The 23,317-nt window shown below is 44.1% G+C and overlaps 1 protein-coding gene across 1 annotated transcript in view; it reads right to left on the bottom strand.

Moving 5' to 3' along the window:
• The window catches only part of CDH4 (cadherin 4), a gene marked incomplete at its 5' end in the record, with an annotated part of 425,947 nt that overhangs the window by 8,745 nt on the left and 393,885 nt on the right, over window positions 1-23,317 (bottom strand). Inside the window, 5 exons of the mRNA XM_080354410.1 lie at window positions 126-359; window positions 1,385-1,618; window positions 4,964-5,106; window positions 8,389-8,642; window positions 13,826-14,011. Of these exons, the coding sequence (XP_080210536.1) occupies window positions 126-359; window positions 1,385-1,618; window positions 4,964-5,106; window positions 8,389-8,642; window positions 13,826-14,011 (1,051 nt within the window). The remainder of the gene's footprint in view (window positions 1-125; window positions 360-1,384; window positions 1,619-4,963; window positions 5,107-8,388; window positions 8,643-13,825; window positions 14,012-23,317) is intronic.

The following is a 23,317-nucleotide window of genomic DNA, read 5'->3' as shown; positions in this document are numbered from 1 at the left end:
CCCAAAGTTGCCCTTTGCGTGGAGCTTGCACAGCTCTTGAAAAATACCACATATAGAAATGAGACAACAGGGAACAAGATGGGAAACACAGCGTCTCCTTGCAGAGTCACCTCCATCATACTTACTTAGCAAAATAATGATGCAGATCAGGATGGCGATGATGGCGCCTGTGCCGAGCCCCGCGGCGGCCACCGCCCCGATGGTGGTGCAGTCCCCGTTCTCGTCACACGGACACACCTTCACCTTGATGACGGATGTGTTGTACAAGGGGGGGTTTCCCGAGTCCGTCACGATGATTGGCACGTCGTACACACCGGCTTCCAGGTACATGATTCGTAAACTGAGCTGGGCATAATCGCCTAGAGAGACCAAGACACAGAGGTGATGGGCAGCCTGGTAGAGCCTTGCAGCCCCACCTGTCTGGGCCAGACTCCTCTGAGCCATCTGCTGAGTCAACAACACACCTGGGCAGGACAGCGTCAGAGTTCTGCTCTAACAATTTGCTCAACGACCAGCCTGTGTTTTGCAAATTACTCTGTGTTTTCACTGCTGCACTAACCTACCCTGATGCTGTTTGCAAATCCAGTTGTGTGCGTTTAAAACGGCATGAAATGCAAATATTAAAGTATGGATGATGCTCCCTGGGTCTGTGCAGGCTCCCTGCTTGCCCTCCCAAATCTGCTTTTTTGGGAAACCCATCACCCATCGGTGACATGCTCAGCCAGGTAATCCTTCTTGTGTTCCCTCCCATGGTGGTACAAGAGCCCCAAGGGCAGAAGCTGTTTCCCCTGGCCAAGGGTACCAGACCTCAGCAAGGGGACCAGCTTTGAAGCCAAAACCAGCCCTCAGGCCCCATGGTATTTTCCAGCCTCTGCTGAAACTACCAGTAAGAGGAGCAATTAGGGCCATTTGTGGCTGCATGCTGCAATATAAAAATCCTTCATATACTGGTAATCTTCACACTCACCTAGCCCTCCTGGTTCCATGGTAAATTAAAAGGCTGCCTTTATGCAATTATGGTCAGAGAAATGAACATTGATCCTGATTGTGGCTTATGACAATTACACTGGAACATAAGGAAGACTGATAATAGCTTTTTTCCCCTTGGCCATTATGGATGATTTATACTCTGTTCACTACTGATAACTGTTCATAATTATGAACTGCATTAAAAAAAGCCAAGTGCCAAGGCTCTTAGAGTTATGCTGCAGGTCTGATACAAATCATTTCTGATTAACTATCTTGTCTATAATGTCAGCCATAATGTGCTTTAAAAAATAAAAATCAGATAAAAAAGTGGGAAAGTTTGGAAGTTTGAAACCGCACATGGCCTCATTAGCGAATCAAGGGTCCAAATGTCCTCAGGATTGCCTGCCCCATTTACCATTCAGCCGCGTTATGGTCCAGTTCTTCCTCACCGCAGATGGCACACTTGGCAGCTCGAAGACAAAGGGCCCAACGTTTGGATCGATGTCAGCATCCGCGGCTGTTATGTTGATGACATTCAGGTTGGGCTTTTCACAGATCTGTGCCTCCTTTGGCAGGAGCTCGGGAGCGTTATCGTTGATGTCGATTAGGTAGATCTGCAGCGTGCCAGTGCCGCTGGCGGGGGGGATACCTGAACGGGAGAGGCAGAGCCGAACACGGACCCATGACCATCACTCCAGAAGCAGAGGGAACTACAACACTGTGGACCAGCCCCTTCTCTGCCTTCTAATTTCAATAAACCAGGATATTCACCCTCCCTCCTTGGACCTTATTAGGGACACACTGCACTTTCATGGTCCCTGGCTTTAAGAGGGATTATTAAAACTTCCCCAAGCCTCCTGATGTTGCTGTTTTTCGCTCCTGCAGGACACGGAGGTTGATTTCTGCAGTTTTGTAGCCTGCAGCAATGTCCTTAGTCAAACTCTAAAAATACAAGGAGGTGATGCCAAGCTGCTGGTGCAAATTTTGGTAATGGCTGTTTCGAAGAGGAAAAACCATTAGAAAGACAGCTGACAAGAGGAAAATAGGGCCTGGAGGGGGAAAAAACGTAAGTAATCTGTTGGTCAGCATTTACAGTAGCACTTGCTAGCCAATTTTTAGATTTGCAGAGTATTAAACTGCTTCAAAGAAAGCCCAACTCTCCAGCACATCCCACAGTCAGCCCCAGCTTTAGTGGTGGAAGGTCCTTGCTCAAAGCCTACAATATGAGCCAATCATCACCAAACACAGTGGGTGATGCTACTTGCCCATGGCAGCAGCAATATGTCCCAATATACCATTCTTGATCCTCTTTACAATTGTCCCAACCGGAAGGGATGCTGCAGCACGGCAGTTGTGTTCCTCCAGCCCTTTATTGATGAAGAGCCACATTTATGTGACTAATGACCACTTACACAAAGTAATAGCTGCCCTGGCAAGAAAGACCAGCCTTCCTAGAAATGGTGCAGTATTCTTAATTTCTCTCCCCACACATACGCCTGGCAGCTCCGTGCTGGCCTGCCCGCCGCCTCCCTTCTCAGGCAGCCTTGCTTCAGCAATTCTTTTTTAAGTTTGTATTTTCTGTCCTCCCAGTGCTGGATATAAAGCTACAACAAACCACTTCCCCACTAGGCTCTCAAACATTTATTCTGCTTCCACAGGCTTTCCTTCCTACATTCCCTTCTCATTTCTACTCATTTTTTTCAAGGGAGCCTTGAAAATTCTGAAGCAGCCATGAAAATCCTTCTTTCATGGTTCCTACATGAGCTCTTCAATCACTGATCTCATCCTTTCATCTAGTAAGCGGGGGGCAGGTCTCCCTCTAAAACAATGTCTTTGATCAGCCTTGAAAGTTTCTGGAGAGACAGAGAGCCCATCAGAAGATACTGGGGCTGAACGTGAGAACTGACTTTCGGGACCCAAGCAAAGTCATTTCACTGTTTCCACGTTACCCAGAATATTTTCTGGGATGAACACAAGGCCCACACTCTAACCTCTGAGATAGACTGAACGTAAACTACCAGTCCTGAGAGGCACTACCAGGCTAAAAATATGTTGTTTTTTAGGATTCCCTCTTTTCCCCCTTATGTTGCAGCCAAGACTTTTCTTACAGTGAATATATCTGCACTGTAGCCCAAGGATAGAAAGAGAGCATGTCCAAGGAGTATTTGGCTAAACCACTCCTTTATAATATACTGAAAACAGCTGAAAGAACTTCAAGGAAACAAGATGCTGCTGCTTCTTCAAGAAAGAAAAATTCCCACCAAAGCTGCTGACCCAAAGCCTTTCTTTGATAAATACGTGACACCGGACAACCTGGAACTTGGGAGAAATGTGAAAAGTCTGTTAGCCTAGATGAAACTTTAGCTGTTATCCTAAGCACTCCAGACAGAATTTTAAATAAGATGTTGCTTTATGTGCATTTTAATGGCTGCAACATACCAGTGACAGATTAATTTTTCAGAATAAAGAGATTTATCTAAGTCCTCACTTCGTGAGCTGCTGAATGATGGATGTGGAGATGCTGATGTACTGCAGCATCAGCACCGAAGTCAAGGAAAGGGGTTAACTCCAAATCACGTTGTACTAAGTGCCTGGGATTTGCAAGGTCAGATGGTGAGGATTAGTTTGATGGGTTCAAGTTCTACCACTACCTTTATGAATAGCCTCGGCCAGCTCATTTGACCTGTTTTGCCCTGTGGCTCTTGCAGATGAATGCTGTTAGACCCCTTTGAGACTATTTTGGATTTCACTGCCCTGGATGCCTTCACAGAAGGGAAGCTTAGGATGGGGCTGTGGGATCACGAGTCCTACAGGGGCAAAATTTGCTTCTTGGCCCTGTTACTCAGCATTGAAACTTTTCCATGGGTTTGCCTCACCCTTGTTACATGGGGTGCAATGACTGAGGCCTGAAACTCCAAAGAAAACAAGTTTTCATCAGCCCTGTGAGCACCATCGTATCTGCTCATAAGGGACATGGCACCCTTCAGCCCTAGGGATGACAAGGGACAAAGTAAAACTGTCCTGAAAGCACCTACAGAGTATGAGCAATGTACCTGGGTGGTCACAGCTAAGCCCAGACTGAATAGTGCGGCTGAAGCATGGCTCTGGTTTGATGTGAGCGCCCTGCAGGGTGGCAGAGGGGGAGGAAGGTGCTCTCCTTGCCCAGGGAAGCTACTGAGGCCTCCACAGAGCCTCTTCCAACCAGAGGAACTGATGAACGAAATAACAGCATGGCCACCTTTAGGTATGGTTAGCAAAAAAGTCATCAACTCCTCCTAATTAGAATTAGAGAGATAAATCCAGGGCAGCAGCGATGGACTGACTGGCTTTGAGTAACGCCAGTGTGGAGGTTCACGGAGCGATTTTGACCAAAAGCGCTGTGCAATCTTTAACAAGGAGAGAAGAGGAAGTCTGAACAGGACTCCTCTGTGAGAAGGTCCGTACTGGCCTCAGCAACTTTGATAATCCAGAGGCTGTGACAATGGCTGCACATTTCAGAAATGGTAGCGGACAGAGAGAGCCCCACTCCGATGACAGACAAACAGACACACACCTCTCACGGAAGTCACAGCAGTTCAATGGATTGCCTTATTTCTAAGACGCTCCTGCTGTCCCCTACAATTATTTCTGGTGTCCTGACAGAAGGATTCCTGAACGCTCTGATCGGTGCCTTTGGGACGATTACCAGGATCGGTGTGTTCGGCAGCCGCTGGAGAGCACATCCCTTTGATATTTTTTTAAGTTCAGGCTACACCGCTACACTGAACTCCCCAAATCGATTTTCCATTTGCCCTCCCTTTCCCTTAATAACACTCTCCGTATACTGTGCACATTTAATTTACTCCAGCAATTTCCCGTCCCACTTTCACATTTTTGACCATAAAAACCTGGGAAAAAGATAACTTATACTGACAACTCTGTCAGGGCATCATTTCTCTTAATGCATCACATTAGAGCCTTATTGAAGCATGAACAATGTGAAGCCTGGGCTCACCGTTGTCAGCCGCCAAGAATGTGGCCTCGTAGACATTATTCTTAATGTAGTCTGACTCTCGATCAAGGACAGCAGCAGTAGTGATCTGACCATTTGTGGCATTAATGTTCAGCCAGTTTGCAGGATCTGACAGCTTAGAGTATCTACAGAGAAAGGAAATAAATACATGGCAGTCTTTTCACTGACATATCCTTAATTTTGCTTGAAATAAGGTTTTTCTGGACTCCTGACCCATGATTTAAAGGACCTTTGGATAACTGGTTTTGTTGACAAACAAATTGCTAATTGAGTATCGGGTTTCTGACCTCTACAATTACTCAATTTTTCTATTTCTTTTTAAAGGTTGTTCTTTCCTGTAAGTGCCACTTAAACGCCAGCTTCCTGCTGCTGGGGGTGGACACAGCCTGAGGTCTCTGCAGCCCAGGAGAAACGGGGTCTGTGATGATCACTGCATTCCTATGCCTGAATTAGAGGGCGGATTCCTGCTCTCTACGTCTCTTAATGTTGCCCTTCCTAAAATAGCGCTTCCCTTAAAGCCAGGGATATTCCAGTTTTGACTAATAAACAACACTTTGGGAAATACCACACTAGAAGAATGGCAGTTTCACGCCAGTCTTTTGTATTAGAATTGTATCTTGAGCAGCAATTGCCCTGGGGATACAACGCTGGGTCCAGCCCTGGACAGACCCAATGGCAGACTTGCTTCCCAAGCACTCAGTCAAGTTCACGTTCAAGTCTGTTCATGTCCTACCTGGTCAGCTACCAACAGTGTTTTTTTGGGCAAATGTTTTCCGTGTTCTCCAGATCAACATGTTCTCTTTACCTTTTTCACTCGTTTTCTTGGTTTTAAGTTATTTGTTGCTTGTGATTTCTGCTTCTCAGTTTTGTACCCTTTGAGTTGAGATGGATCATTATTACCTAAAATGGAAACTAATGAATGGCCAAACAATAAATTACTGAAATAAGCAATCAAAAGCTGAGCTTATTTAATGAGTGACTCAGACATTTAGATAGTTTTATATATATATATATATTTTTGTAGCTAGATAGGCAGGCAGGAGAACTTCTGGCTTCTGGTGAATATCCCTTTGCAGAAATGGGCTGTTTGAAGCTGAAGCTCGAAGTGAAAGTTGAGCTGTGTCAATCCATGTGAGCGGGAAAGCAACACACAGCTGCACAAGCCCCTGCCAAAGGAAAGAATTACATTTCATGGAGCTAGACTCTTTGGGATGTTTTCATTTCTTTTTAATATCACTGCTGAGAGTCTCCTGCCCTTTCTCTGCTAAATGGCCAGGGATCCAGTTTCAAAGCTGGCTTTGTGAATGTGTCTGTGGCTAATGAGGATAACCTGAGGTGTGACACCGGCCATGCCAAGCTGTGCTTTATTGGAGATGCTCCTGCTTCCTTATCTTCTATTTGTAAAAACTCTATTTCATCAAAGTCTATTTAGAGAGAGACTGAGAACTGCATGCAAGGCTCTAGCAGCTGGATCATCTCTCTGCAAAGCGCTTACCATGGATCTGTAGGCTTAGCTTTTTGGGTATCTTTTTTTCCTAACTCATCAATGCCAACTGTGAAGGAGAAAACAAAATATCCTTCGCACAGCTCACAAAGACAGGTCCCCAACAACATCCCAGTGCTTCTTGCAAAGCCTTGGCCTGGGGCTGTCCTGATTAAAAGGGGGTAAGAGAGATTGTAATTGGGTTTGGAAACAAAGTGCTGGTGGATAAACAAAATGTGTGCCCTGGGAGCCCTAAGGAAAAACAACGTAAGTAACTGGCCGTTCATATCCACAGAAAGTCTTACAAGACCCTGTCCGTGCACAGGAACGGCTCAGCAGAGACGGTTCTTCACCTAGAAATGGCAGATGCTCGTTTGGATTACAGATCATCCACCTCCGGGTTAGACAGAGTATTCAATCAGAAATGAGCTGTGCTCTCCTGTGAAAACCAGCCTTGGTACAGACGTCAGGGAAATAAAGACCCTTCAAAGGCCAATATTTCAAAAAGAATATAAGAAAAACTGGCTTGTTAGTTAGGACGGTCTCTCTCCTCCAAAGTCACAATACCTGTCTAAAGACAACAAGATGAGGCAGTGAATAAACTATCATTTTCTAGACCAGACAGCTCTGTGCCAGGTGAAATATTTCCAACTCCTCCTGACGTGAAATGTCACAACTGATGTAAGTTTAAGTGGCCTTGGCTGCGGTCACATTGTATACTGAGGTTTTGCAAAAAACACTGTGGTTCTGACAAACTGGGAGTAAAAAAGAAACAAACTTCACTGGGTTTAGAAGCATCCAAGAGCAGGATATCCATTTCCAGCTGCATAGATGGAGGCTGAAAAACTTGTGAAAGGTGTCACAGGGACTCTCATTTTCACACGCAGTTTTCTGCCAATGTATTTCCTGGTGGGAAAGTGTGCGAGCCAGGGTTCTGGACCGTGGATTCAGCCCCCAGTCTGCCCAGGGGGACAGAACACAGTGAGGAAAACCCTCCTGGTCACAGCTTGGACTAAACTTGATTTTGAACTGCTTAGAGCAAACACCTGACTTACAGAAGGGTAAAATTTTGCCAGATGAATTGCATTCACAGGCAAAGCAGCTAGTGAGGAGGTTAAGTTTGGCAGTTGGTCTGAAGGGAAACGGAAGGTCAGAACAAATCTTACGGCAGAGCAGGGAAGGGCTGCTGGGTGCTTTATACAGACCAGATAGGTGCTTTATACAGACCATACAGTCAGATAAAGTGGGAATGGATGTTTGACTGCCTGGGCAATATTTAATAATATTTAATTATATGCCATCTCAAAAGCCTGTTCGGCAGCTGTTTGTTACAAGTAAGCTTTGCTTGGAACAGGCTGACAGCTCCTCTCGCCAGGCTGAACCTAAATCCAATACAAGACATGATTAAGATCCCAGTAATTGCCTTTGGAAATCTAGCCCTTTCTGTGCCTCGGTTTCCCCAGTAAAGCAGAGAAAACAGAGCTGCCTTTGCTAAACCGCTGTGTTTATAAAGTGCATGAACAACACAGGTGAAAGCATCTCTTGACAAAGTAGAGACAAAACACGGAGTACAATGCAGCCCTGACCTCTCTTTTGTAATGACACGGGGACCCCTTGCTATCGACTGCTGGCACCTGCAGCTGCGAACTGTCCCTCCGCAAGCCTGGAAAGTGGGAGCCAAGTCTGTCTGTCCCCTCAGCGCAGCCACCCAGTCTGGCTTATCTGGAGGTGGGAAGATGGCGAGTTTGCGAGCCTGCAGGATAATCTGCAAACACCAGACTGAAGGTGCCAGTCCCTGCCAAGCATTTTACTTGTATCACATCAGTTGGTTTATGAAATATCTTTCAGCTGCTTTGCTCCCCCAATTTCTGCAGCTGAAATCCTCCGCCCGTACCCGAGCCCGCTCGGCTGCCTGGTCTCCCACCTTACTGCCTGCTGCATGAAGCGATCGGGATCCACCGCTGAAAACGTCGTCAGGACTGTCCCCGTCGGCACCCCTTCCTCCAGCCTGATTAACTTGTGGTTCGTTGGGAAATACGGTGCTTCGTTAACATCTGTGACTGAAATGGTGACTCCTGCTGTCGACTGGAAGGACATTTGGATGCCACTGGCCAAGGGAGCTTGGTTTGATACCATCACTGTCAGCATGAAAGCTCTGTTCATCTCGTAATCGACTGCCTAAAACAAACAAACAAGCAAGTACAGAGCCAAGCAGAGAATACATTTTACCTTCTGGCTGAAAGCTGCAAGATTTAGGAGGCAGATGATATCAAAGTCATTGCCTCATCCCGCTTCCCCCTGACCTCAGTTCTTTTGAAGGTGTAAATCCAGATCAGCTTCAGTCCAGTGCAGGATTTGGCCTCTCAGTATTTGGAGGGTCAAATAGTTTGAAAACGCCTACAAAGTAAAAATTGCAAACGGCAGAGCGGAATTGCCCTGTGTTTTGTTCCAGTGCTAAGTGGTTTACAAAAAAAGAAGCTGCCTGTGTTAGCTGAGCACTGAATGAACAAATCCACCAAGGGCTGCTCTAATGCAACAGGTGGAGCCTGTTAGGAAGGACCGGACAGGTACTTAACAGTGTTAATAGCATTTAAAGCTGCTGACTAAGTAGCTAGGGCAGTCTGTGTGGACTCATCAGCCTGAAGTGCTCTTCATTTTTCCTCTTAAGTGAATTTATAAGCAAAGGCGAAGCTGCAAGGAACAACGCCTGGTCCTGCTCGTTGTCCCAGTGGGACATCTTGTCCTCTCCAAGATGCCCCATGATCTCCTGAGCTTGCCCACACGCTCCCATGGATGCATTACACTGTTGGGGGCTACAGATCTCTTCTCAACAGGCACAAAAAGACGACGTGTCTTAGGAGCCAGAAGGAGTGAAAAGCCTTTGCTGGCACAACTGACTGAACTGCAGTATAATAATAATTTCTAAACCATCCCACTAATTATTATGAGGGAAGTCACTAATCATCTGCCAGAGAGGCTTGAGTTATGCAGGATCACACCTCTGCCTGTTAAAAAACGCTTTGCCATAATTTATAAATTTAGAAGCGTAACCATTCTCCCTAATACCTTCTCAGCGCTGAGTCTGCAAAGCGTTTGCTCAAGGTGTAAAATGCCACAGTTACACTGACTTCGATAGAGCTGCACTGATTTACATCAGCAAGATCTGGCTTCCACGTTCTGCTTAAAACCCAGTATTGTCAGGAGAGAAATCAAATCACAGGAGGCTACATGAGAGAAACAAATTTCAGGGGCAAAAGGTAAAACAGTGGAATCTCTATTCGATTGAAGTGCAAATGTTCTTATTGCTGAACGGTTTCCTGACAGGCAGGGCCAACATTTAATAAATAGGAGGAAGCATAAAGATTCCCAGTACACCCATCAGCACTGACTCACGGACTTGTACCGCATTCAGAAAAGACGCCTGGTAAAAGTTCCCATTTAAACACTATTCAAGGCCTTGAAACAATTTGACTAATGCATTTCCTCAATTTCTTTTCACACTCCTCTAATTTATATTCCTCCAGTCTTTTTTTCTTTAATTTTTCTGACCTGTTTGCTAACCTTGCCCACAGCCAGCCTGCACCTCCCTCCCTCAGGGGCTCGGATGGAGCTGGGGGCTGATCTGGGCACCTCCAGGGTTCCCTGCCCGACGATGCACAGGACACACTGACCACACACGTACGTGCTGGGATGTGGCCTGATGCAAGGGAGAGTATTCCTCCCCAAAAAGCATCCCATAGAGCTGTTCACTCGGCTTCTTCCCCTCCCTTCTGCGAGCGACAAAACCAGGGCTGCAGGGAGCTTGGCTGGACTGGGATGACCCCGTAACACCCATCGCACAGACTGTCCCGGAGGCATCTGTGCCACGTGCTGGCATGTGGTGACACAGCGGCCACTGTGCTCCAGTCTGCACGAGAGAGCTGATCTGCCTCCTCCCTCTGTGCTCATCTGAGTTCCATTTCATGTGTTTTGTTGAAAAAAATCAAGAGTCTGTCTCTTCATGGCAGTGTTTGTGCTGTTGTCCCCGGTGGGACATGAGCCCCTTGCAGCTAGACAGTTTCCAGCCCTCAGCAGAACTTCTTTCACATTGTAATAAGCAGTTTCTACCAGGACAGTTCATACTTTTTCTGCTCCTTAAAACCGCCTCCCTCTGAGGATAATGGTGCACAGAGCACACCGTGTTCTTCACCCTGCACTAACCCCTTCCATCTCCACGCATCTCACCGAAAATGGTGCATACTGATCAGGCCAACAGCAGGAGCAAAAGCACATTCGGGAAAAGAAGGTGCTGGACTGTCACCTACTTTTTAATTTAATGTCCAAGAACCACGTGAAATGAAATTAAAAAGCAGCACCTTTGCAGAGACACCTTGCTGGATGTTCAGTGTCTGATTTGGCACAAATAACCCTGCCGTGTGCCATCCTTTTCTCAAAGTACTTCTAACTGAAGTGAACAAATTTGTCCTATGTTATTATTGAAGCAAATAATAACTGAAGCTTCGGAAGCATCTCCATTATAAATTCACAGCTCTGATCCATGCAGAGTTTATAATAACATTTTTCTTAGCTGGCTGCCACAGGGCAGCCACTGCTGCTCTTGGAGATTGTCTCCAGTCTCCGTGGTGTCTCATCTGAGTGGGAAGTTTCTCTCTCCCCTTGATCAAGGATTTCTTTGAAGATTAGGGCCTTGCAGAGTTATGGAAATAGTTTGGAAAGGCATGAGCAGAAAAAGGAAATGTTAAATTTTTGGTGATTACACTGGAACCGCAGATGGGGTTTTGCTGAGAGTGGCTGCAAAATAGCTCCCATGAGCACTATCTGAACTCCAAAGGGCTTCTTGATTTGGGAGCATTTCTGGCCCCCGAACCGCTGGTGAAGGGATGGGATTCTTCATAGAATATCCTTCTTTGCACCGTTTCTGTGACTGATGTAGCCCAGACACAAACGCCTCTGCTTGCAGCACTGGGAACTTATGTATAAGTGGCTTCAAAGAGCCACATGAAAATCCAGCCATGTAGGATCTGTAAATAAAAGGTTCATTACTTGGCTTAATTTTTTACCTGTGTTTTCAATCTACAGCAGGGATCAAACCAGCAAGAGACTGCTCCAACACCACAAAGAACAAGATCTGACCGGCCACCCAGTTTGACGTGCAGACATTCCCCCAACCTTTAAGCATATTCACTTATTAAGAGAGAACAAAATATTTCAAAGAAGGTGGTGAAATCCTAAGAGTCTTCCCTTCTTCACCATGAAAATTTAATCACAAGCAATTTCACTCATTCTCCTTGCTGAAAATACACCAAAAAGCCTCCCGGCTTGATAAGGGTAAGAAACTCCGGGTGCCCAGGAGGATCAGGTGAGGTTATATTGTGAAGACATTCAACGCAATTTCAAGCTTTGAGCTCAGCTTGGCAAGACAGGATTTTCATGTGGGTCTTTGCATTGTGATCACTGTGGGTTACACAGCAGTAGAAAGTCAACACCAGCATCAACAGCGTCTTGACAAATCTTCCCTGCTTTTTGCCTGCAAGTTCTGAATCAGGGTTGGTTCATTATGCTGAAGTCCTGCTGTACCAGTGATGATCATGTAAATTCCCTGGTGTTCACTTTGATGAGTCTTTAAACTACAGTTGTGACACTTTATTAGATTAAAAATAAGGGGTCCTCCCCTGCTCTTAGTGAAAACATTGGCATTCTGATTTCAGACTGGTTGCTGATGTCAATGGCAGTTAAATTGATGCATTTTACTTCATTGAATGTTTTCTGTTAAAGTAGAAAATATATACATATGGATACATGTATACTTACTTACATATATGCATCCATATACACATGTCTAGAACTACCACTAAGCTTTAAGAAGTTTTGTAACATTGCACCAGATAAGGTTGTCAGCTGTCATTACAGAGCAGTAAATAAAAGGATCCTGTTGAAATACCATCTAGCAGGTAAGATGATGTCTCTCTTGGAGTTTCAGCAAAGTGGCATCTGCAGACACAGACGCACAGCCCAAGGGTCAGAGAACAGGACAAGCTCACAAGCTCACACGTTCCTACCAGCGTAACCTCTCTGGCATTTCACTGATGTCATTTCTGCTCATACCCAAACCACACGTATTAAGAACGACTGCAGTGATTAGCTACAAGGGAGTGGAGCTCTTTTTTCCTACACAGAGCTATTCTTAAATCACGCTGCTCTTTAAACATTAGTGTTTCATCCTAAGTTGTTGATGAAAACTTTTGATAGAGATGGCCAGACTTATCAAAAGATGCAGGCTTTGTCCATCACAGTGTTATTACCCATTTCAGGTGCATTTCATGGTGCGTGTCGTGCCATCTCCTACAGATCACAGCAGCCTGTTTGTGATGCCTTTGCTTTTTTGGCAGTCAGAGGGAGCATCCACAGGCATCTTATCTGGGAAGGGATTCAGCGAACGCTGAACAGATCTGGTTATGTTCTGACTGTGTGCCATGACTGCAGAAGCATTCGCTGCCCAGTCTGCTGGCCTCAGGAACTGAATGGGAAGCAAATGCTCAAACGAAAATAAAGTCATGTTCTTCGAAGGCAAGGAGGGAAACAGAATTTGACACTTGCTGCAGATACCTTGAGTGTTACAGCTCTCCCAACACTGAAGGCAACGCATGGAGAAAAAAGAGATGGTGGATCTTTAGTGCCTTATTTCTCAGAGTTTTTGGACAAGATCCTCTACTGATCTAACCTGGGAAGTGGCTCTCACTGGAGTGGAGCTGTTCTGAGCTGAGGATCTGGCCCATTCTGTGTGTTTATTGCTTGATACTAGGAAAAGGAAAATTTCTCCAACTTTCTTCTGCCAAGCAACTCAATCAGAGGAAAATCTCTCCTTTCCTTCTGTTACCAGGAAATTCAGTTCTCCTGAAACCTTTCCTGCACTCCCTGCTTTCACAGAGGATCACTTGACTGATCCCCTGCCGTGCGACGCTAACCCTGATTCACAGCTATCATGGTGTTTTCTGGCTCAGAAAGGAGAAGGTGCAGCCTCTGCCCCAAACCAGCCTGGCTCAGCCCAGGCACTGTTCCCTCTTACAGCGCTCAAAAAGCTCAGGAGGAGCAGGACACAGAGGTCGGGTTTAGATGCCTTCAGCATCCGAGAGTTTGTCAGAGCTCATGGTGGGCTGGGCTGAGCTGGGAAACCCAAAACCAGTGGCATAAGCTTGAAGTAAAAGTGTTGAGGACATCTGCACAGAGACGGGAAACGAGATTCAAGCACTCATATTCCCAGGTAGAGAAGGCAAGAAGTAACTGCGGACATCTGTCTGCTGGCAATCCCTCAGCTAGCTGAAAGGGTGACAAGTATGGATTTACTTTGGCTCTCTCCTCACCTTCACGACAGTCACCATGCCCTCGTTGGTGACGGGGTCTGTCCGGATGGTGAAATGGCCAGAGGGGTCCCCGCTGATGATGCGGTAGATGGCATTCCAGTTGGGGGAGTGAGGCTGGTCCCGATCCATCACCGTCAGGTTGGCCACCACAACCTCCACTCTGTTCTCAGGAACTTCTCCTGAATACTGCAAATAAAAGACAGGAGCAGTCATAGAATCATTTTGGTTGGAAGAGACACTTAAGATTGAGTCCAGCTCATGGTGGGAGACTTCTGTTGTTCCTCACAGCTGCCTTCCCACCCCAGCACACCAACTGGGAAATCAGTCCCACGGAGAGGACCATGTGGTTGTATATTTTGAGTGACACAGCTTCTGGTTTTCCTATTTTTTCTTTTGAGTATTTTTCCAAACCTTTCAAAGCTGTCTCACCTCTCAGCCCAAAGGAGAACAAACCTGCTACCACCAAGCCACTGCCCAACTTTCAGAAATGCTCAAAGTAAATGAACAAAAACCATTCCAGATATTCTTGCTATGTTACAGCAATCAGAGAGTTAATTGTCAACAGCAGGTAAAAATGGCAGACTAAAATGTGCATTTTTTAGGATGACTATGTCCCTTTAACCTGAGGTATTTTGCCTCACTCAGATTTCAGTGATGGCATTTTATTGCTTCTTCAGTGATTTTACTTCATTTTTCTTTCTTTCTTGCCCTTGATTTGATTTTGTCTCATTATTTAGAGTGTTTCTTGTGATTTTGCCACAGCCTTTCCTGGTGCCTAATTCTCTCATTTAGCACTGATTTTCATGGAGCGTGTCCAGTTCAGGCATATCCTTATGTATCAGCCGCATTCTTTTCTGCTTTCCAGCCCTTGATTTATCATACGGCTGATCAGGGATCCTGGCCCGTGAATATTTCCACTGTTTGGGGCTCAGAGGCTGCCAGTAAGACATATTCCTAAATTTTCAACTGTCCTCATCTCCCAGCATCGCCTATTAGCAGCACTTGCAAATCAACACTCTGATTGACATATGGCAAATTAAGCACCGGGGAAACGACGGGAGTGGCTGGCTCTGAGTCTGCAACCCAAATCCTGGCCCCAAACTGCACTTCTGAAAATCTGGCCTTCGGTGTGCACAAATGTCAGGTTATGTAAATGATAATAAATCATCCCTTTGTTAGCACAAAGGTCCCTTCCCACTCCTAACCCACACCCATCCATTGGAGCCTTTCGGTTACGTGTGCTTATATTTAGTATATATTATTCCACCACTGACAGCAAAAATATTCAATGTGCCTTATGCTAATGTAAATCTAAATTTGCCCTGAAGTGGTATCCTGAATGGCATTTTGTCCTCTTTTCTGTTACACACCTGTCCTAAACAAGTTTTCATTAGTGAATGCAGATGGCATCTTTTCCAGCCATGCTGAGCAGTGGGGAAGAACAGTGGGAAGCTGCAGGATAATTCTAATTCCAGTATACACTACTGATCTTCTTTTCTCTTTATTTCCCATGATTTCACTTGTTCTTTACCCATTCTCTTGCCCAATTTGGAATCTCTGCAGCACACAGCTTAAGCAGGGGAGATATCACATGGAAATGTATTAAAGCCTCTTGAAAAATCCATTAGATTATGTCATATGTACATTCCTATTACCAACCTTGTCTGAAACCTGCTCCAAAGAACCGAAGGAGATTAGTTAAGCAGGATTGTCTCTTACTAAATCCACACTAGTTATTGCCCATTACATTAACTTAACGTTGTATGGCATGCCAGCAATGACAAGCTGAGGAGCCTCCAGTCTCTTTTAGCAGGTGCCTGCAGTGCTGACATCAAGGTGTCGTATTGTATTTTCAAAGGAGATAAACACTTTGTGCAACCATCTCAAATCTTTGACCCAGGACTACAATTTTTTGTCCATTACCAATGGGTTTGTGCCTTGCAGAATCAAACAGAATTAACTCATCACGAGGAAGCCACCAGCTGTATTTCAGATATTTACGAGCGCTGGTCCTATAGGCTGCTGAGCACCTTTGGTAGATCATAACCCAGGTGCTGCCAATGAGTTTGGGCTACATGGAAAAATCCCACACAACTGCCAACAGATTTTACAGCAGCTTCTGTAAAAGCCAGCACAACATCCATTTTCAGCCCACAGTGATAAAATTTACTGCAAGACATATTTTAAGAACAGGTATAATAAAAATTCTAAATACACAAGCATATCTCAACATGGAGGAAAATCCCAGTGGTCCATTAGGGTGAAAACCACAATGCTGGGCACATACTGAGCAATCCAGGAGTTCATGCAGTTGTTGTTGATACCTATTAGGTGTAGTTAGGGAATGATCCGTCCTACATAGCACTGAGGGTGGATACTGTTAACTGGGTTATTTTCTTTTCTGTTATGCATCTGTCCTAAAAATATTTGGCATTTTTTTTTTTCTGATGAGAACAGAGCACCTTCACTGGAATCAAAGGGGCCATCCAAAGCTATTCAGGTTAAGAAGCAAATCTTGGAGAGATGCTCCATGAAGAACAGAACACTTTTCATCTGCTACGGATGAGTAGCTACTGGGAATACAAACCAGAGTCTGTCTTTTCTTCTTCTAACACTCCCCCACTATCATTATGAGAAGTAAATGCTGTAATGTGTATTGTCCACAATTGTCTTTACCTTTAATAAAATTAAGTAATCACATTAAATTACATCTGCTAAAGGAAGGATGGCAGCTCAAAGCTACCCACACTTCTTTAATGTCATTCCCTCCCTACCCTGGAGTAATTTAGGATAATGAACAATACCATCTTTCACTACGCTGCTTTGCAGCATTCCCTGTGCTGTAAGTTCTCTTTCATGAGATTACAACTGATTTTCAAATAAATACAAGCATATCTATTCAAACAAGGTAAAACAATGGGCAGCGGAGGAGCTGCTGCAGTAAACATAAGAATGATAACGTAGTGCCTGACCTACACTTGTAGCATTTATTCATATTCCCTAGTATTTCATTTAGCTTCACTTTCAATTGTTACATTTGAAGTCCGTAATTTCCAGAGTGCTTTTTTAAAGACCATTCAGAAGGATTTTTGTGGCTGATTATTACACACTTTGCTTCCCTTCTCAGATAAGGATTTGTTCTGAGTGCAGCATGTTCTTAAATCATAGAATGGTTTGGGTTGGAAAGGACCTTAAAGATCACCAAGTTCCAGCCCCTTGCCATGGGCAGGGACACCTTCCACTAGATCAGTTGCTCAAAGTCTTGTCCAACCTGACCTTGAACCCTTCCAGGAATGGGGCCTCCCCACCCTCATGGGGAAGATTTTCCTAAATTCTTAAATCCTTACATTCTGTAGGGTCTTTTTTCTTCCCCTCCCATAAAAGCCTGTGCAGGCAAGAGTCCTTCTCTCATTTCTCCGGAACTGGCCTGTCTGAAGTCATGTCTTGCTGAAAAGGTAATAATTCATTCTGATTTTCAGGTTGCATCAGATTATACTAAAATTGCTTAATCTCAGAGTTTGTCTTTCATCTCACTCGGTACCTGACAGCATCTAAACGTGCAGATAAATATCACTCTGGAGGAGAAAGGGACTGATGTGGTGGGGACAAATGATGAATTCACACAATGACTTGACTTTGTGCAATAAATCTGGAGTCGGGGCAGTGAAGCCACGCACAGCAGAGTAAAACCAATTAGCTCACTGCAGCCACTCCTAGGGAGGTGCGGAATTGAGATGGATGAATACAAAGACAATTATTCAGGCTGCCTTCTAAAGGAAATTCCTTTTTCCCCCCAATGTTCTTACCTTTTTTCTAGCTGTTTTTGCTAAAAGCTGTGAAAGCAAGACATTGTTCACACGAGTGTCTGCAGGAAAGATTTTCATGTTGTCTCCAAGATCTGCTAATGATGACACAATGTTTATTACAGGCATAAGTAGTTTATGAAGGCTGAATTGCCTAGAGAAATAGTGTTTTATGACCTATAGCTATGGATTAATGCAGAAGAATAAGGTCATTTGAGTCCTCTTATTAGACCCTGAGCCCTTCCCCTGACAGCTATGACTGCTGCAAAGTGCTGTGTCTTCTCTTTTGGTCCCCAAGGCTGAGAGAAACCAAAATGAGCATGTGTGAGCACACATGGCCGGGGGTGTCTGACCTGCCACCGCTTTCTGCTGCCAGGCACCTTGTTACACAGCAAGCTCTGGGTCCGAGGTGACCCAGCAACACGGGGCTGCGTTTGCCCCATGTGTGAGCAGCACCCAGTCTGGACACCAACCCACTCTTCAGGGCATCCTCCCAGCCAAGTGCTGGCACACAAACCAACTGTTTACCTTTTCCGCACGATATTTAACAAAGACGCTTGAATAGCAGGCAGATTAATAAACAACTGCAGTCTGGTTGCAGAAATCTGTGTAAAATGGGGAAAAAAAAAACCCCATGAAAATCTCCTAATAAATCATTAATTGTGATGTGCCTGCCCAGCTGCAGCGCGGAAACAAGCAAATGCCATCCTAATTCATTGCTTCTTATTCCATGTTTATAGGCCTGCATTTTTTATTGTGGGGGTTGAGTAAGCCCAGAGGTGTAAAAAAACATCTAGATTGTGCTCTGTGTATCTGCCAACATGATATTTAGATCAATAATTCTCTTTTTTCCCGCCCACTACTTCTACTACCAGTAATTTAGCTTTTCTTCCTTGCAGCCTAATTGCTGTTTTCTTAAGCCTTACTATCAATTCTCTGACCTTTAATTTCCAATATTGCTTGCTGTACGGATGACTGTACTGGGTCTGCAAGTTAACACACCGTACGGGTCGGACTTGGCTCTCGGCTGCTGTGACAGCCAAGCAGTGACCTCCAGGTTCTCGCTCCACCGTGGTCGTCGTGCAGCAGAGACCACGAGCTCATTTGAACTCCCACAAAGTCTCTCTGGGGTCAACGATATTTTATGTGTCAATCAGATTTCGAGATGATCATTTCTTAATCATGTTTTGTTAAAGAACTGCTCACTTTGGTGTGGTCTTGAATGATGATCATCCTCTAAATAAAATCACAGAATATACTAAGTTGGAAGGGACATTCTCACTTTTTTCGGAGGCAGCCCAGGGCACTCCTGCTCTGCACTGAACCCACCACAAACCCCAACATAATCCTTTTTGCATCGGATTTTCAGGCTCATGCCCACGACATCCCCTGCACTGCAGCATCCCTGCTTCAACTTCACGTTCACCTGGATCTGCTCCACAGCCAACGCACGTATGCGTGTCGTACTTCAGACTAGCTATACGTCATGTGGCAAATGCTTCCCAAAATGTTATCTATAAAGCCCAATGCACTTTTGCCAGCTTGCGGTTTTGCTCCACTGGTACGAGGCCCAGCTGTCACCGTGCTCATTCAGAAAGGAATTGCTGGGGCTGCAGGACTCAGCCTTGCCCAGCCGAGCGGAGGGAAGTGCACGACAATTATCTCACCAACTTTTAAAGGATGCTTTGGAAGCTCTGCCTTCATCTCCAGCGGTTTGTGCTATTAAAATGCCTCAAACGCCTGCAAAAGAGCTCTCACAGCTCTGTGTATGGTGTGGTCGAGCCAGATCATCCGCTTGATTATTAGGAGTTTCTACACAGAACGATGAGCAACATTCAGCGCGGTTCAACGTGACAGTTTCACTTCTACTGGATGGGTTTCAAAAACAAAAGGAAGCCCTAAACTTTTACACTTCTGAAGCTGATCTTACGATGGGGTGTAAACAACATCCATCGTGTTCCTGCAGCTGACGACAGCCGTTGGCTTTATGCTTTGTCTTTCCTGGTGTTATTTTTTTTTCAAAATCTCAAGTTATGACCACTTTTGCATTAAATGACAAGTTTTACTTTTTAATATGAAGACAAAGGAGAACAGAGGAAAAGAAAGCAATACTCTTTCTTTCAGAAGCAGCAGAAGAAAACCCTCTCATTTCAGACTCCCTGTTGCGAGGAAGGAATGTGCAGGTTTCACCTGGGTTTAAAGACTCTGAAAGTACTTGCCAGGAGTTCGGAGACAAGAACACATAATAGTAAAAGGATATTAAAAGAAGAAGAAAAAAAAGAAGCTCGCATGTCTGACAATGCGCACTAATTTTTTTTTCATTATCAGGTGTTACATTCTTGTGACAGTATGAAAAGATGTCACAGAAATGATGACACAAGACACTATTCTGCTGCAAGATAACCATTTCCAGATAAATATATCTTATAAAACGGGGTTCAAACTTTGCATAGAAATTTAGATATTTTATAAAAATGCATTAGAACACAAAGGACCTTTTTACAACATTCATATGAAAGGTTTAAAAAGAGATTAAAATTATGTCCTTGAAAAAGCATATGGCCTTGTCAAGGAAAAAAAAAATCTACATTAACCCCATGTAGGATAGCTGTATTTTATCTGTATTTCAAAGGCTGTAAAGAACCACTGTAATCAACCTACTTGACTTTGGGGACTTGCACATCTCACTGAAACTCATGAAATCTGGCATAGTGCGGTTTCCAGAACACAAAAGCCTTTAATCTGTAACCCGGCACTCTCGTACATTCAAATCCTGATACTATCTCCTTGTTAGGAAGAAAAATTGTGAATTTATCCAAAATGGGATCTCATCTCATCTAAATGATGTAGCCTTTGCAACAGTGACCTTTAACAATGGTTATACTCAACAATAAAAGATTTTATCTCGGGAGCCAGTGGAAACAGTATATGTTAAAATTCTGATCTGATAGTATAGCCTTTTATTTTCCAATTTTAGACAAGAATCCTTTGAACATTTCATTTGCTCTCGTCTTACATACCTTTGTTTCTTGCCTACAGAATGAAGAGCAGGAAAAGGTATCTGATACCCTTCTGCAGACTATTTGATTGTCAGGTGTAATTAGCAATGCTATCTTTTAAACAGAGGCGTAGATTTAAAAGCAGCTGCAACTGCCTACAAAGCCTCATTCTTAAAAAAAATAAAATTATATACATGCATTTATATAATAAAACATTCTTGCACAGATAGGTCGCTGCTTTACAATGGTTGACAGCCCATCATCCCAAAGGCCAACAGCGGTTTGGAGACGTTGACCTGGAATTGCCAACAGAGCCTCAGTGTCCCATGTATCACCAGCGTGGAAGGAGGAGATGTTTCCAACTGCAGATCGTGTCCTTTGCCCTTACCCTCTAAAATAACCATTTTCCTTAAAAGAGGATGAAGTTGGTTCATTTGTTGGCATGTCAAGCCTCGTATTTCTTTCTCTCTCTTCAAACTGCAAAGCAGACTCATAGAATCATTTAGGAAGAGACTCTCAGGATCATCGAGTCCAACTACAACCTAACCCTGTTTTGAACAAAAGTTTGAAAACACGTTTTTCCTGATTTACATCTAAACCAGACAGACAAAAAATTGTGTGACAGAGTTCAGCTCCTAAGCAAGTAAAACATACTTCATAGGCCTGACCTTGTATTTCTTGGTGAAATGTGTAAGGAAGAGGATGTTTCAATTCAGGCACCTGTAATGAAGTTTCATAAAGAAGGGCCTTAAGCTGATAAGCCTGGTTTAAGATTTTCTCATTAACTGCCCACTCCTCATAATGATTTTTTAATTTAATTTTTTTCAGGTTTTAAGGCATATAAAGGCTGCTCATGTGCCTTTGGGATCTGAAGATGGATATTTGGGGAAAAATTTTAAGAGGACTGAAACTGAATTTTTAATGTACACTATAATCCTGGTATTGAGATTTTTTTTCAGGTTTCCTGTGTAGCACAGCTCAGCCAGTCTGCACGCTGACTCCAGCTGAACCTCCTCTGCACTGCAATTGAAATCTCTGTTGTTTCCAGATTACACTCAGAATTAGCACACAGGGATATATATATATATATATATATATATATATATATATATATGTATGTATATATATATATTTGACGACTGGATTTGAACAACACAATCAGGCACTGGAAAACCCACAAGGTCTGGTCATAAACTGGGCTCCTGCTTGAAAAGAGCATCCTTGTAGGAGAAAGGCACCAAAGTGTGTGTTTTATTGTAAAGTGCTGCTACTGTGGTTTAAAGATGTGATTTCCCGAGCTAGAGCCACAGTGGACAATTTTTTATGTCCTTACTGCTGCATGAAACGTCAGAACAACGTCTGTTTGTGGGGTGAGAGCTTGATCCTGCATAAGGGGGAAACCTGCCTGTCCGAGTTCACCTGCCAATGGGCTCCCTAAAATCTGGTGTTACACAAAAATGCCCACCCGCTTACAGTAACTCAGAGCGAAGAGTAAATCAAAGGCTGGTTAATTCATCTGACTTGCCACAAGAAAGAAGCTTCTCACTGAAATTTCCTTTACAACAGGAAAGTCAAAGCCCATGTGACAGACAAAAACGGAGTGAGAAATGGGAGGATATTTGCCAAATAGGGAGTCACTATACTTGTAACTTAGGAAGGAAAATGTTTTTATTTATTCTCCGTTATTTGCTGTCAATTAAATAATGTTATTGCACTAAGCTGCACAGTTTGCAAAACTCTACCATGCTCAGAAAACTATATGAAACCTTTTAGTGATCCTATCTGATTTTAACTCTGGCTGTTCTGTGTGTTCTGACCCTTTTTTTCTACAATTGGAAAGTGTGAAGACATCCCGGACAGTTAGAAATATTCAATAAGAGGAATCTCACAGCACTACAAAATCCTTTCTTAAATCTCTTACCCACCCCCCCATGTCACTAAAGATTTCATAAGTGAAATGTGCTTAATGAAATTCCTGATATATATCCTCTTAAAATGACATCCCTTGGAAGCAACTGTTTTCTAAGGCAACAGAATATTGAAGAATTAAAAACCTGCCGACCGAGGGGAGTTAGAAAACTTCAGAAGGGGATTTATTTCAGTGCATTGCAATAATGGAAGTTACAAAATACACCTAAATTTCTCAGCCTCGCATCAGCACCTGAGATGCTGTGTATTTTTAAGATAATGAAATAATGCACTACAAATGGGTATTTTTGCCTGGGACATCTGGCAGATGAGAGGTACCTGCTAGGGCTGTGTGGACATTCTACATAACCAGGGACCTCTTGGATGGTGCTGGGCGTCTACATTTGGGCAACTGAACTGCACCCTCCAAGGCCAGGTCTGGGCTCAGAAGGAGAATTAAGGATATTTAGTATGTATCCAAAACCAGAAAGAAGCAGATAATCTAGAAAAAAATCATTCAAATTTGAAAGAAAACACTTCAGACAGATAGATCTTAGAAATGCTGGTGTGGGTTGATACGTGAGATATGGCAGCATTAATGACTGATTTCTCCTTGCAATTGTAGCTTGACTGACACATCAGAGATAGAGGAATGATTTCTAACCCATCCACAGACATATCAGGTGGTGGAAACCAGGGTGATGTCCATTACAGGGTATTTCTCTGTAGATGTTTCCTTTGACTCTGGGGATTTTGTCAGGGACACTGGCTGTGTCACCCCT

This window comes from Nesoenas mayeri (genome assembly GCF_963082525.1).
Source record: "Nesoenas mayeri genome assembly, chromosome: 16".
Lineage (NCBI taxonomy): Eukaryota > Metazoa > Chordata > Aves > Columbiformes > Columbidae > Nesoenas > Nesoenas mayeri.
The sequence above is the reverse complement of the archived record's forward strand: the minus strand, read 5'-3'. Positions and strand labels throughout refer to the sequence as shown.